Source organism: Acinonyx jubatus, chromosome A3 (assembly GCF_027475565.1).
Source record: "Acinonyx jubatus isolate Ajub_Pintada_27869175 chromosome A3, VMU_Ajub_asm_v1.0, whole genome shotgun sequence".
Taxonomy (NCBI): Eukaryota; Metazoa; Chordata; class Mammalia; order Carnivora; family Felidae; genus Acinonyx; species Acinonyx jubatus.
The window spans coordinates 84,539,387-84,555,423 of record NC_069388.1 but is presented as its reverse complement, the minus strand read 5'-3'; the positions used below and the strand labels follow the sequence as shown (position 1 = coordinate 84,555,423).

At 40.2% G+C, this 16,037-nt stretch overlaps 1 protein-coding gene and 1 long non-coding RNA gene across 6 annotated transcripts in view; one reads left to right on the top strand and one right to left on the bottom strand.

Moving 5' to 3' along the window:
- Window positions 1-12,771, top strand: part of LOC128311219 (uncharacterized) — a 213,548-nt gene extending 200,777 nt beyond the window's left edge. Inside the window, exon 3 of the long non-coding RNA XR_008289374.1 lies at window positions 8,677-12,771. This is a non-coding gene — a long non-coding RNA (uncharacterized LOC128311219). The remainder of the gene's footprint in view (window positions 1-8,676) is intronic.
- The window catches only part of ANTXR1 (ANTXR cell adhesion molecule 1), a 256,734-nt gene that overhangs the window by 195,762 nt on the left and 44,935 nt on the right, over window positions 1-16,037 (bottom strand). For all 5 annotated transcript variants that reach the window (XM_015063982.3, XM_053200700.1, XM_027072303.2 and 2 more), the window contains exons 4-8: window positions 8,326-8,407; window positions 7,718-7,751; window positions 6,420-6,499; window positions 3,474-3,542; window positions 1,628-1,708 (exon numbers count right to left, since the gene is read on the bottom strand). In XM_015063982.3, the coding sequence (XP_014919468.3) occupies window positions 1,628-1,708; window positions 3,474-3,542; window positions 6,420-6,499; window positions 7,718-7,751; window positions 8,326-8,407 (346 nt within the window). The remainder of the gene's footprint in view (window positions 1-1,627; window positions 1,709-3,473; window positions 3,543-6,419; window positions 6,500-7,717; window positions 7,752-8,325; window positions 8,408-16,037) is intronic.

Sequence of the window (16,037 nt, the reverse complement as noted above, 5' to 3'; positions counted from 1 at the left end):
TTCCTTATAAATAAACACACCTTGAATAAGATGACTGTCATCTGTACATATTTAAGGTAGGAGTTCCCAACCTGAGATGAGATTATTTTTCACAATTCTGAAAATTTAAGGTCACATGTATCAATGTTCTGAAAGTGCACCTGGGGGATTTATTAGCAAAAAAACATTCAAAAAATGCAGATTCCTGAGCACCATCTCATACTGTCTGCAATAGAATCTTTTGGGGTAGGGCCTGAAAATTGGTATTGTGAACAAGGTTCCCAGGTGATTTTTATGTATGTTCAAGAAAATCTAGAGGTTTGGGGGAAGTTGACATTAATGTCCATTTTATGATGGGGAAGGGAAGTGGAAGAGGAAATGATTCATATGTCTTGAGTACCTATTATGTGCCTGGAAAAATATTAGGCAATTTTACCAGTGTTATCCCTTTTAATCCTCAAACAGGACTTACCACCAATCCCTTTTTTTAAAATAAGGAAACAAGTGAGATAACCCATCCAAGATCTACAAATGGTTAAGCCGTTGGGCCAGTATTTAAACTCAGATGACCAGCTCCAAAGGTTTTATTTCTCACCCTGCAGGAGTTCTTTGCAAACCTTGGAGGGAGAGAGAGGGGGCCTGATGGTACAGCCACGTCGGAGGTTTCCTAGGTCAGTCTGGGGGAGCTGGACAGATCCTGGTACTGTCTAGTAACCTCTGGATTAAGACCCCCTTGACATCTGAAGGAGATAGTGATCCTCTGAGCTCTGAATTTGCGTCCTGGACCCTGAGTCTAGAGTCTGGTGGGCTTCCACTAGAGAAACTGCTGGCCATCTGCCCAATCACAAAACCTAAAAGTGGAGGAAACAGTGCTTCTAGACTTCATTACAGGTCCAGCACACAAACAGGCCTTCTGGCTGTGGCTTTCAAGACCAGCATCATTCAATAGTCCAGCTGAACCAAGGGCCTGGCTTACGTATGACAGTAGAAAAGAGAGACCATGGAAGCCAGTGTCTTGTTCACTGACAGGAAAGGGGTGCTAAAAAACCACTTTTGTGTGTGAGGGATTGTTCCATCCAACCTAGGTTGGGGTGGAAAGAAGGAATGGTGACTGTGAAACCTGGAGAACAATGAAGCCCTCATATGTGGGGACGATAGGTCTAAAGCTGTGGTTCCAGGAACATCACCTGAGAAGATCTTAAAAATCCTGCTCCAGATGACCTCAGTAGGCAGCCAAGGTAAAGAACCACTGGTCAAAAGTACCTCCAGTGATCAAAAGATATAGATTGAGCCTGCAAATGCTCTGAAGGCAGTTTGCATTCAGTCATGGTTGGGAAAGCTGAGGTCAAGTGCACACCATCAACCAATGTTTCTAGTATGAGAACTGGAGGCACCTGAAGTCTGGCTTGCCACAGCACAGTTTCCTTCAATTTTTAATTTACCTTGTAAGGTAGAATTGGCATAGGAAAATGAGAAGAGAGACATGTGTGAAAGGCAGGAGGGAGAAGTGAGACATAACAGATAACAAAGATGTTCAGAGGAGTGCTGTCTCAAGCAGAGAACACCAGGGAGGAGATTGGGGAATTTTCAGTGGATCAAGGGTCAGAATGTGCCCAATGTCCAGTTTTAGAGGAAGTGCTCTACTCACCGAGTGGATGATGCCTTGCAGAGCCTGAAAGCCGTCATTTACAGGAAACACATGGTCCTTACTGTCCGCAATTCGGGCCAGCTGAGAACACAGCAAACGTACAAACACACATGGAGATATGTCAGGCTTGGCCACAGAGAATTTAGTCTAGGGGGCTCCATCTACTTTTAGAACCCGGAGGAACTTGAGGCCTTGGGCCTCACTGAAAAGCCCTTAGTAATAATGAGATTACCAGCAGCCTCTCTGGAGCAGGACTAGAGGATTGGCTCCAGCTTTTACATTTGTTTTAATACTTTTCTCCTTGGGACAAGAGGTAAGATTGCTCAGCTAGATGAACATTTGGCCTGGGTTGATGTATTTATGGATTTGGGGACAGGCCATTGGCTCATTTTTCTCCCATTCACTCAAATTTCTGTTGGCAACTGTGCTTGAATCAAATAGACTCAAATTTCCTTTCAGAGCAACTTTAAAAATAAATTCAAGCTTTGGTGTTGGGTGAGGTCAATGAATGGAGACCCTTACCTTTTGCCCAAATTGCTCATTGAGGAAAGGACCCTTGCAGTTGGTTTGGCTCTCCTGCTTTATGGAGCAGAGGACAGGAGAAAGGAAAATCTGATCTGTGGACTTTTCTACTCCAAATCTCTATAGTTCTGTCACTGCTAAGTCATAGTCAGTTCCAGGACTTCCACTGATTGCAAAAGTAACACATAATCAATGGGAAGTTTCAGAAAACCCAGGAGTGTTATAAAGGAAAAAAGTTTCTATCTACTTACCTACCTATCTATCTATCTACCTACCTATCTATCTATCTGTCATCTATCTAACATCCATCCATCCATCACTTTTCTATTACTGTTAATTTGATACACTCTGTAGTCTTTCATACTTCCCCTACCCAAAGGTACACATTTATTTTAAAAGTGTACTCATATTCTTCCCACTATTTTGTAATCCTATTTTATTGACCTAATAACTTATTATAAGCATTCTTCCATGTCATTAAAGCAAAAAGAAATGATGAACTACATCGAGGAACATTTATATAAGTTGTTAGCAAAATTTCACATTTTGCATATATATACTAGTACATACTTTTTGTCCACTTGCCAATTACAACTGACCCTTGAACAACGGGTTTGAACTGAGTGGGTCCACTTAACATGTGATTTTTTAAAAATCGATACAGCACAATACTACAAATGCATTTTCCTTATGGTTTTCTCAACAACATTTTCTTTTGTCTAGCTTCTGTGTTATGAGAATACAGTATATAGTGCATATAACATACAGAATATACACTAATCAACTGTTTATATATTATTTCCAGTCAATAGTAGGCTGTTAGTAGTTCAGTTTTGGGAGAGTCAAAAGCTGTCCATGGATTTTTGACTTGCCATGAGGTTGGTACCCCAACCCCTGCATTGTTCAAGACCCAACCATATGTTTATTTTCTCATATTGAAAATGCACTGAATTTCTAATGGGAGAAAAGAGATGTTTGACATTTAAACAAAATTAGATTCATTAAATTAAATGAAAAAAAAAACCCAACCAACAAGTTTTCTAATTTTATTCAGCTCTGTTTTGACACCTTGGCAATTTAATATCTACCAAGAAAGTCAACCAAGGAAGATGCTGCCTGGATAGTCTGTGTGCAAAGGCCCCAAGTGCATTGGCGTGGCTTCATGTCCCTTACACATCCAGTAATTCTCACCTACTCAACATTTGTGGAGAAATAACCTATCTAAGGAGGGTTTATGCTGCTGATATACCCTCTGCACGAATACATGTTCTCTATCTTCACAAGCTTAGTATACTCCCCAACCTGAGGAAATCCATGCACATACCTGTGTTTCATTGAAATCCTTCACACCGACACAGTAAACAATTGCACCAAGATCTCGGGATCTGTTAGCCTGGGTCAATGAAGAAAAGCCATTAGAAAGAGAAGTGGCAAACATACTCCTTTTGGGTTAACCAGACTAACTTCCATGATCAGGTATTTATTTATTTATTTAAAAAAACTTTTTTTAATGTTTCCTTATTTTGGAGACAGAGAGACAGAGCATGAGTGGAGGAGGGACAGAGTACCTGAAGCAGGCTCCAGGCTCCGTGCTGTCAGCACAAAGCCCAATGCGGGGCTTGAACTCATGAACTGTGAGATTGTGACCTGAGCTGAAGTCAGACGCTCAGCCGACTGAGCCACCCAGGTGCCCCAATGATCAGCTTTTATTAAGCACTCCCTATGTGCCAGATACCATCATGAGGAGGGCAATCCCTGTTCCCAAGGAGCTCATTCTCCAGTAAACATCGCAACCTAATGTAATGTGTGATGGACATGAGGGGAGTGATTAGTCTAACAGGAAGCACTAGGAAAGAGCCATGGAAGTAGAGTCTTGATGAAAAGATTTGAAAGACTGGGGGGTGGGGTGGGGGGGAGGGGGAGGGTAGGAAAAGGGACTGTAGGCTAAGGTAAGTCTTATAAAATATTCTGGGGAAATTATTATTCTTTTCCTCTGAAGAATTTTTATTGACATATTTTTCTTCCTTTGTAATAGCAGCATGGTATTAATAGAAAGGATGTGATCTTTGGAACCCGATATACCTAGGTTTGGCTTTGCTCTGCAAAGTGTTTGAAGATTCAACAAGATAACATATGCAGAACTCCCTATACAAGGCCTAGAACAACACAGATACTTATAAATGTCAGCACCCTTTGTGAATAAGGCCTTTTTTGTTCCCATAAAATACACTGGCTTAATGGTATGGGAATTACCCATACCTATACCCATACCCATACCTATATTTGAATAGGTGAACCCATGACCTTATTTACAATTAAGTATTGTGAGGACAACATAATGAATTAACATCCATATTTTGGCTTGATTTTAATATTTGCTTTAGTAAAGGCTCTGATATCTTATTTCCAGGTTCTTCTGTGTTTCAGAATAGAAAATAAAAATTGGAAATCATTGGAATACATAGTAGGTGCTTAATAAACCATTGGTAGTAAACATGTAGTAGGTGCTCGATGTATGCATACTGATTTGAATTGTGCTCCTCTCCCATCCCTCACTTTAGTATTCAGACCTACTTGGTATTCATATATATATATATATATCTTTTTTCCTTCATGTTCCAAATATGCCTTGTTGCTTTAAGGATAAAACAAACGTTTAGACACAGTCTAGCTCCAGACTTATCTGTAATAACTTCTGTGACTTTTCCCCTCTAGTTGGATTTTATATAGGATTATCAAAAATGGGATGATTTATTTCTTTATATATCTTGGGCTTTATCTTTCTTTTTCAAAAATCCTCCTTCTCTTGGCACTGGCACTCCAAATATTTTTCCAAATTTGTATGCGCCATGCCTAAAATTCTTTTCTACTAACCCCTATTTTAAGCCTCTGACATCCATCATTTATTTTATATTCAGTTACTTCCTTATTAGGGTTTTTACTTTATTTTGATGATTGTTTAGCACCCAAAATAAGCATTCTGCATTCCCATTGTATAGTTAGTTTCAACTTCAGAATATAGAAATATATTACTTTCCAAATGCTCAGGCAGGGTCTGTCACATTTACTTGTGTGTTTCCCCATTGTGAAAGATCTTTTGTACTAGTTATGGGTAGGGGGGAAGTAACGTGTTTACCTTTGCCCTTTCCTCATGCCCTTTCCTAGAAGAGGCTTCCAAAAGCCAAACATCATTACATGGTAAGTAATGGGCAGCAACTTTACCTATTTCCCTAGTATCAGGCAAAGTGCCCAACACATGCTGAGCTCTCAGTTAACACTGAAGGAATGAATGAATGAATGAATGAACAAACGAATGAATGAATGTATACTTATTTGCCAAGAGAGCTGAATTTAAATCAAACAATGGTCAAGAACTTGAGGTAAGTGTAATGCTCTAATTAACTGCTCCCCCAGAGGCCAGCATGTCCTTCCTCACTGCCTTTTTCCTTATTGTATTTCTTTCTAACTTGGTCCGAATGAACCTTTGTCACCTTGTCGGTAATGGTGAACTAGCTTCTTGGGCCAATTATACATGTAGTTCAAATCTAAGACTAAAAAGGAAAGGATTTCCTAAATATAAGCATTACTTTTCAATTCCTGAATAAATACATAAATATAAAAGAGTTTCCTGAAACTCTTTATACAAACCAAAGGCTTCATGTAGAATCTTTCACTTGCTTTAAACAGTACTTTTTTCTTTCACTTGCTTTGAAGAGCACTTTTTGAGAACATAAAGAAAAGGAAGAAGAAACACTGCAGGAGCAATTACAATGTCCTTTGTACCAATTAATGTTCGACTTTGCTTCTCAGAGTGAGAATCTCCATGATTAATATGTTCTAACAAGACTGGCTCTTACATGTGTCAAGTACTTCTTTTCCCTCCTCCTGTTTTTAGGAGAAATGGAGGGAAAATGGTACCAATGTTTTTGTTTAAAAGTGATATATAGTATTTCAAAACTGCCGGATAAATATAATGCTTTCAATAAAGTCATAGTAGACAACTTTTATCCCTCCAAACACAGAGTAATAGGCGAATATTTTGAAAGGGGAAAAATATCTATCATGTGTAAGATACAAGGGTTCACTTTTTAAAAATGAATTATTACTACTATTATTATTATTATTATTTTTTACAAATGACACCTATTTTACCCAGGGATTTTACAAAGACACCGATCATGTTGTCTGAGTAGAAAGATTGCAGCCCATTTGAGGAGGAAGAAGCCTTGTTTCCATGTCTGTGTTAGATACAGCCCAGGCCATTGCTTACCTCCCTCTCTGAATAGAAAAAGAGGTCTTCATGGAGTTCCCCATCCGTCAAAGCAATGATGACGCTGGCCGTCCTGTATCCTGCTCAACACAACACAGACCCACTCAGTCCATCCCGCCGCACGCAGGGAAACCCCCTCAGCCCTGGGGTTGATCTCTTATAAGCTCAGTCACCTGAGGTCAATATCGTGAGAACCAGCAACTTTTTTTTCAGGACTAGAAGCAAGTTCAGCATGGAGAAGCATGCATCTTCGTGTGGGGACCACTCTTGGGGGAGTAGGTTTTGTTTGTGGATCTCTCAGTCTTATCTCAAAAAATGGCCAAACCTGCTGAAATGGTCCCTGGACTGATATCTGGGAGTAGCTTCGGTGAATCAAATTTCTATTATTTTCTATTAACAGTCCATGTGACTGAGGTCAAGGCCTGGGAGGAAACTCTACCACCTGGGCTGTTCAGGAGTCTTTCTCACATGCTGTAGTTGACCTTATACATCACCCCTTGAAGAAGTGGGCAAGGAGTTATAGCCATCATGACTTACAAGATGAATGGAAGTTATCATAGCAGTTGGCAAAACCTACTAGAATTCTTTCAGTGATTTTTAGACTTCTAGTAACATTGCTGATGATTGGTTTATACTAACAAGTGTTTGTGTCGATACCGGGTCTGTTCTATTTGTTGTAGTTGAGAGGGAAATAGGAAGTAGATACCTCTACAGGCTTGGGAGAAAAGTCCCCACTGTAATATTGGATCTCTTTCAAAAGATTTGCCTCAGATAAAGAAATACTATCCATGAAGGACACTGCAGTAATAGTAATAACAGCTAAAATTATAACAAGTGTTTTTTCTATATGTTAAATACTCTGTTAAGTACATCGTATGCATTTTTTTTCATGTAAATCACACTGGTATCTTCATCTTAATATCATATCCAATCACAGTAGTGAAGAGGCTTGGAGCTTGGGAATGGACAAAAAAAATTAAATTTGACATAAGAATCCAAGACTTTACTAACCTTTCCCAGTATTTATTAGTTTAATGAATTCAACATGCAAGCTGTTCATGGGCATTATAGACTGTGGCCCATAATTTTTTCATTATTTTTATATAACTCTTTTTGGCATCAACAAGACAGAATTTGACCTGGTGTGCATCACCTTGCTATACATTTCCTTCTATGTGATGATCTGTGTAGGGTTATGGGCAATGTCACATAAACCTGTTGTAACATGAAATTACTGAGACACTTTATCAGAAGCAAACACAGAAAAAAAAGTTTGATAATTCATATTATTGTCTCACCTTGACTGTTTTCATAATAAATCTGCTCACTGGCCTGAAAAACACACGGAAGAGACATTAGACACACAGCCTGTTTGCCATTCCGAGCACCATAGTGGGCAGCGGGCTCTGGTGCTCGATATATAGGCTGGCTCGGTCTTGATTCTTTATGCGATGCACCCAGGCTTCGCTCAAATACCAATTGACGGCATTCATCTGAAGTTACCCTGACACTTAACCCATATACCTGTGAACGTGGATCCATGTCTTACTTGTCACAGACTTGGACCTGTCTTCCTTAAGACTGAAGTCATTGACATTCTGTCTCAACCACTGATGCACCATATAGAAAAGTTTACCCCGGGAATGCCGGGGACTTGTGTGTGGCATGATTCGTAAGTGTCAGCCAAGCATTAGCTAACAAGTCCTGTACCAGGATCAGGGAAGAATCAAGGAAACTCACTTCTTTTGGATAGAGTTAACAGTGTACAAGCTTGCGGGAAAAATTTGTTTACCTTCTTGCCATTGGGTGTTGTTCTGGTACATGTGTCTTATCTCATCAGCCAACCTTATGTTAATGTTTCCCTGTCACACTTTATATTTAGAGTGGAAAACAGTTTTAAAATTACCCTTTCAAATCCTTCATGCATGTAAGTGTCTCCTCCCGGCAGGACCTTCTGGAGTTCTTCTAGGCCCTGACGGATCTGTTCCCTGAAATCCAAAGACACCCTGTTAGTCTTCTTAGAGCCTCTTATGCTTTCCTGTGGATAGACAGATGCATTAACCTTTATCTTGTCTCTGTGGGTACTGCCATATTATCCCAACGGTCCCCCAAAAGCCTATCAGAGAAAAAGTCTTTATAGTACGTTATCCATTCAGGGTCAGCCGTAGTGCGGGGTAAGTGAAATCTCAAGGATTGAGAGAGAGGAGCCTTTTGCAGGAATATCCACCTGCTCAGAAGAGTTTTCTGTCCTTAACAGGACAAAGTTTTCATTCTACATTGGAGATGAATCCTAAAATGCAACTGCTCCTGAGGGACACACGACAACTCAGGCAACTTTATATCAAGATGCAAATGGCTCATGTGAGTTGGAAAGAGGGGAACACCAAGAGCTCAGGGCAAGGCTGCCACAGGGACCGCGGGTGGGAGTGGCAGGCGTCCGGAGCAAACTCTGCCACCCGCACGGATGTGCCAAAGGAAACCATGTAGTCAGCTTTGAAAATAAAAGTCCAGGCAATCTACGCTTTCCAGGACAGCCAAGAGTGTTTTCTGTGGGCTGGTGCCTGTGTTTTCTTACTCTGGTTGCTCAAGGTGGTGGGGGAGGGTAGAAAGGGGAAGTGGTTATGGCACTGGGAAAACGTCCAACTGGTAGTGGGAAATGTGGATGGTCTGGGGACCAAAATGAATCTTTGTGGACCATTCTCTCTGGGATTTAAGATTCTATATCCATGTTCCTGTCTTTTAAATAGCTCCATACCATGCTCAAAGGGCAAGAAAGTGTAATTTATTCCTTCCTTCCTTCCTTCCTTCTTCCCTCCCTCCCTCCTTCCTTTTTTTTTTTTTTTTTTTTGTGGGAAGAGAGAGCATGAACAGGGGAGAGGGGCAGAGGGAGAGAGAAAACCCAAGTGGGGCAGGCTCCAAGTTGTCAGCAGGGAGCCCAAGGTGGGGCTCCATCTCACCACCATGAGATCATGACCTGAGCTCAAATCAAGAGTCGGATGCTTAACTGGCTGAGCCACCCAGGTGCTCCTGTCTACTTTTCTTATCAGTGCCCAGATATCAGACCACATGCCCAGTTACCCAAGTCAGAAACCAGAAGCCTTCCTGGATCATCCACCTTCACTCTCCTCTCTCCTTCCTCTCCCCTACATAATCTGCCATCAAGTCCATCAGTGCTACTCTAGACTACTTCTCTACTTCTCTATCTCTTCTGCCAATGCCATGGTCTGAGCCATCAGCATCTCTTTCCTAGACCATTAAGACATTTGCTATCTTTTGACTGCCCTCTTGCCCTTCTTCCATTCATTCTCCACATGGCTGTCATAATATTCTTAAAATACAGATCAAAACATGCCATTCAGTCTCCTCCTCAAAATCCTTCAATAGCACTTGATTACACTTGGTATAAAATCTGAAATCCTTGCCATGGCTTCCAGGGTCTATATGGGATGACTTCTCTGCATCCCTGTTCAGCCTTATCTGTATGACTTTGCCCCCAGTCTCCTCACTTGAGCCCTGTGCCCCCCACCCAAGTCTTCCCAAGCAACTTTCTTCAACAGGCCCTTGACGCCTGCAATCACTGCTGCCTGTGGACCGAAGATACCATTTGTCTAGCTCTTCACTGGGCTAATTGTTACCCAGACTTCAGTCCCAACCTAAATGTCAGTTGCTCAAAGTAGCTTTCTTTATTTGACTTCCCCTATTCAGATTTACTCCCTCAATTAGGCTTTCTCATGGCACCCAACAATTTTTGTTTCATAGCACTTAGGGCATTTTATAACCAATAACATTTGATTATGTCATGATTTGTTTAGCTACCACCCTCCCCTTACCAATTCTAGACTCGAATTCAACGCTGTTGTTTGGTGATAGGAAAGGGCATATATCTGTGCATTAGAAGGGGAGATAAAGATGAAAGCCGTGTCCCTCACTGCTGCCACCATTGGGTGGGAAGAGGGTAGCATTATCAGTCACCCGGCAGGAGGCAGTATTGCCCTGCCAGTCAGCAGTTTCGTGAGGGTAATGACAATGGCAGTGTGGCAAGAGGGTGAGACTGGGATATGAAGGTGAGGTTGGGATAGGAAAATGGGGGTTTTTTCCCCGAGCACAAAGAGGTGGCACATGGAGCCCCTCAGAATAGTTGGGAGCACTAAGGAGGAGGGGCTAATCTGATAATTAGGTGAGAAAGATTGGGAATTAAAAGTAAATGTGAAAAAGAAAAGAAATGTGGTCTTATCTTGGTGAAGTTTGGGACATTTTGGCAACACTAAAATTGGAATATTACGTTAAGGCTGAAGCTTAAAAAAAGAGGGTTAAAAAAGGCATCCTGGGGGTGTGGAAAAGGTTCCTTGGCTTCATTGTATTTTTTCTTTGCCAAATAAAGTCTGGGAACCGGGGTGTTTTCTCTAAGCCTATTTCCTTTACTTTACAAGTATTTTCTTGAGCTTTCCATTTTTTTGGTACCAGAACAAGCGAAAGCTGTTTTGGAAAATGTCCTTCTCCTTGACACTTGGTGCCTGGCAAGATAGGAGCTCATGAGGCCCAGGCAGCGATCACAATCTCTCCATAAAATACCCTTCTTCGTTAGAAGATCAAATGACTTACGGCCCCCACCTCCCTACTCCCTTCGTCTTCTCTAAGCACCTACAACATCTAAGCAAACAAAACAGACGGTTTCATGGGAATGGTGGGTTGGTTTTAATTGTGGGACAATAAAACTATTAATAAGGGCCTATTTTTTTAAATGCTCTCTTAGAAACGGAAGCAAACTGGGAGAAAGATCTTTGAAAGGGGTTGATAAGAACCTCTCTGAGGATTTGGTTATTACCAAATGAAATGTTATCTTCCTGGGAAATGAGAGAGGCAGGGAATCCTACAGAGAGGCTGCTATTAAAGAGTCTCCTGTTTTCCTTAGCGGTTTCATGTCTGCCAGTGTTTCTACATATAAGTGAAGGGTTTTCAGGCCACATGTCTTGTGTTTCTTGTACAATCCCTGCAACGCTTAATGATGGGCACAGAGTAGATGATCTGTTGTCGAATGAATGGTTCCAGCTTAGATGCATCCATGCATCCATTCTTTCATTTCCCCAACTATTTGCTGAGCATGCACCATGCACCCGTCACCACACTGGTTGGTAGGGGTAAGAGGTGGGAGGAACAGTCACAGTATCTGCTGTACTTTCTGTTGCCTTGGGAACAGTGAATTTTCCCATACTTAATGAAGATTACTTTCCGAGATTCTGGTTGTGATGTGACATTTAGATATTATTTTCCGACGAAAACATTAAAGGATCGACACACTTAAGCACGTCAAGAAGCATTTCATTCAACAAGCTTTTCTCCCAAGTGTCCTAGTGATGTTCCTACTGCAAAATCCTCCTTGGGCTTATGCAATGTCTACCACATTTTCAGTCTATAAAACAATCTCCACTGCCACCCCAAAATAACCCAACATCAGTTCTGCATTGTCGACTTCTTGCCTCTTAGTAAAAGAGCTTCTGTGGAATTGGACTTTTCTCAACTGTCCGGCAGTTATTGGCTTCGGAGCCTCAACTTATATTGTAAGCACACATCACTATTTATTACCACTAATGCTGCCTTTACAACATTTCCAGATGGACTTATGCCTCCAGTTGCTGAGTGAGCAGAACAGAGTGAACAGAACAAGAGATCATAGATTAATTAAAGACATTTTCTTGCTACTTTTGGAGTCATAATGTTTTACAGTCAACTCTAATCATTTGTTTATAATGTATATAAATCATAGCCTCTTTGGGGCTTTTACCTAAGGAGAGGCCAACATGATTAATAATTTCATGATGCATGCTGAACCAAAGATCCTTTTCTGTCTCTGTATATATATTTTTAGTGAGCTATAATTTATATACAGTAATCCATACAGATATTTGTTCATTTCCTTTATAATTGCTGGATTTCTTTCTGTAAAGTTGTCATAATATTCCTTCAATACCTTTTAACATCTGTAGGATCTGTAGTAACATCTTCTCTGTAGCATGCTCTATGGATTACAATTTCCATCCTTACTTTATATAACAGGCTACCATAAGTTGATATTATGCCACTTCTCATATAATTAAAGAACCCTCTAATATTCTTCCATATATCACCTCTCACCCCTTATGCTACTATTGTCATATATTCTACTTTTGTATATGAAATAAGCTCAAAAATACAGTCATTATATCTATCTTAAACAATCATCATTTTATGAAACTAAGAGAATGTTTATCATTTCTGTTATTCCTCCTTCCTTTTTTTGTAGATCTAGTTTACATCTGGTATCATTTTCCTTTAGCCTGAAGAATTCCTTTAGCAGTCTTTTTTTTTTTTTTTTTTTTTTTTTTTGGTGCAGGTTTGCTGGTGATGACTTTTTCAGGCTTTTTTTCCTTTTAATGTCTTAATTTTTGTCTGTAATTTTAAGGTTATTCACTAGATATAGAATTCTAAGTTGTCTTTTTTTCATTTCATCTTTTTAAAGACATCAATTTGTTGTCTTCTGGGTTGCATGTCTTTTTTTTTTTTTTTCTGATGAAAAGTAAGTGATTTTCATTGTTGCTTCTCTCTTTGTAATATATCTTTTCCCTTCTCCCTATGTTGTAAGATTATCTCTTTATTCTGGTTTTCAGAAATTCAACTATTTTGACTTAGGTGATGGTATTTATTTATTTATTTATTTGTTCTTATTTTTTGTATTTGTCCTGCTTGGGGTTCTTTGAGATTTTTGAATCTTTGTGCAGAATACCATGTTCAGTACTCCAATTACACATATATTAGACCACTTGATATTATCCCACAAATCATAGGAGCTGGTTCATCTCCCCACTTTGCCTCCTGATCATTTTTCTGTCTCTTTCAGTTAAAAAAAAATTTTAAGTGTATTTATTTTGAGAGAGAGAGAGAGAGAGAGCACGAGTGGGGGAGAGGGGCAGAGAGAAAAGAGAGACAGAATCCCAAATAGGCTTCACAACATCAGCACAGAGCCTGATGTGGGGCTTGAACTCACTGTGAGATCATGACCTGAGCTGAGATCAAGAGTCAGACACTTAACTGACTGCCATCAAGGTGTTCCGTGTCTCTTTCAGTTTCGATAATTTCTATTAACCTGTTTTTAAGTTTATCAATCACTTTTCTGCAGATGTTGTATTTTTCAATTCCATAGTTTTCACTTGGTTCTTCAGAATTTTCTTTTTTTTTTTCTTTCTGATATCCTGTGTCTCCATTATATTCACCTTTTCCTGTAAATTCTTTAACATGTTTATAATAGTTGCTTTAAATCCCTGTCTGATAATTCCAACCATTGAATGATCTGTGGTTTGCTTCCATTACTGTGTTTTTTCTTGATTATGGGTCACATTTTCCTGCTCTTTTCCCATGCCTCATAATCTTTTAATTTGTGTTTCAAACATTGTGAGTAAAAACAAAACAAAACAAAACAGTGGAAACTTAGGTACAACATTGATTTGTTTTGTTCACTCACTGCAGACTCTTTTATCTTTGTAAGCTAGGGTGGTGGGGGCTGGGAGAGCTGATTATTTAGATTCCTCCTTGAGTTAAGTTGAGCTTGGGTTGGGTCACAGCTTTAATTAGAGTATGTTCCCTGTTATTAGCCTAATTCTCAGACTTCTGCCCTGCCCTGCCTTTGTGGTCTTTTCAGTATTTGAGTTGGGAGTGAGCTGGGTGCAGCTTCAGTTATTTTTCTGCTTGGCTTTTGGATTCAACCCTGATAGAACTTCAGAATTCAAGCACTGCAAAGATCCATAGGATCATGCAATTTCTCTTTCCTTTTCAGCAAAAAAGTAAAAAAGCAGTTCCACTGCTACTTTCTTGGAAAAAATGCAGAGGTGCAGGTGAGCTGGAGAATTATCAGACAGATTTTTTTTTTCATTTGGGGCTCCTTCAGATAATCCATCCCTCTGGCACACATTGTTGAATAACAATGTCAGTTCAGCTGACTTTTCCTCATCTCTGAGAAGTCTCTGTCCATGGCTAAACTACTTTTCCAATTGCCCATACCCAGACCACATCCATTACCAAGTATGGAAGCTTCTGTAGATTTCTGCTCAGCTATAAAGGGCTTGTTCATCAGTGCTTCCTGTGTGTCTGCTAGCCCCATAGAAACATATGAATTTTATTTCATCGGGACTTTTCTGGTTGACCATGGAAATGAAGGTTCTCCACATTCCTCTACATCCTAACCAGAAGCAGAAATACTGTGAAGGCTTTTTCTAAATATTTGTGACTACACATTTGTTTCAAGTCAGGAAGAAAAAAAACTAGAGGCTGACTACCAGCATATAAATATACTCTAGTATCTCTCATCTTAAAAAAAAAATCATCTGTGACCCCATATCTCCTTCTAGCTATTGACCAATTTGTTTGCATTTCTCTTCACAGCACAACTTCCTGAAATAGTACTTGCTTCCCCACTTCCCTGTCTTTCTTGGTGCAGACTTTCTTCAAATGTAGAGTGATCCAGAGATTACTGTTGTTCTGTCTGTTCATAGCACATGAGCAAGACAGAAAAAGTTGCTGAAAGCTTTGCGTGCATGGTGGGGCATGCCAACTGGTGGATGGCCAGCTTTTCTCAACAGGCTTCTTGGTTGGGGACCCTCAAACATCAGTGTATGTAAATTCCTCTGCCCCCCACTCCCCCACCCCGAGATATTTATTTCTACATAAAACTAGTTTTCAAACTCTTTCCTTACTTGTTAGTCTGGAATTGACAAGGGGGAGGGCTGGAAGCAATCACATTTGTTATGCAAATGTCTTCATAACTTTCCCTGGCCTGGTGTCTGATGGTGAAACCATCCTTGTCTAATTTTGCCAGAGAATAAACCTCTCTTCTTTGGTGCAGCTAGAGAAGAGGTAATTTTCACAGGTAGTGGAGGTGGTGGTTCTGAAGGTTGAACAGCTCCTTAGATAAACTCTGAAACAATATTCCAGTTTTCACCTTGTTAGCCCTTCCTTGCTTTCTGCAGTATCTGACAGTTCCAGGTTTTGATCTTTCTAGGGTTCTTCTAGGCTTCAGACTTGTTTCTCTTCAGCATCTCATTCTGTAGGATTATAGTTGACTTTTCTCCACACTGCTTGTTTCTTTTGTCACTCCTCTGTCCTCTTTCTGCCCTCATATGTATAGTGTTCTTATGGCTTACTATTTCTTAGAGTCCTCAAAGATGGGCTTTGTGGTTTTGTTTCACATTCTCCTGGTTTTGGGGTGCTTTTCATGACAGAAAGGGTAAAAATGTCTTTATCCCCATTCGAAAATGGAAAACCTTCCCTTCTAACCCATTCTTCTCTGACTTTTATCTCCACGTCTCTGCTGGTCCCCAACCATCTCCACGTTGTCAACCCAATAGTCACCTCCCTGGCTTCTTCTTACTCAACCTCTTATAACATCAGACACAGTTATCCTCTCCTTCAAGCTAAAATGCTTTCTTTTCTTGATTTCCATTATGGTGTGCACTCTTTATCTCCCTCATCAGTTGTTCTTTCTCATATTTCACTTGTAGGGTTTCCTTCTCCTCTAGAACTCTGAAGATTGAGTGACCCAGAACTCCCCTCAGACTTCCCCCATTCCCAACACCTACACTGTTTTACAAG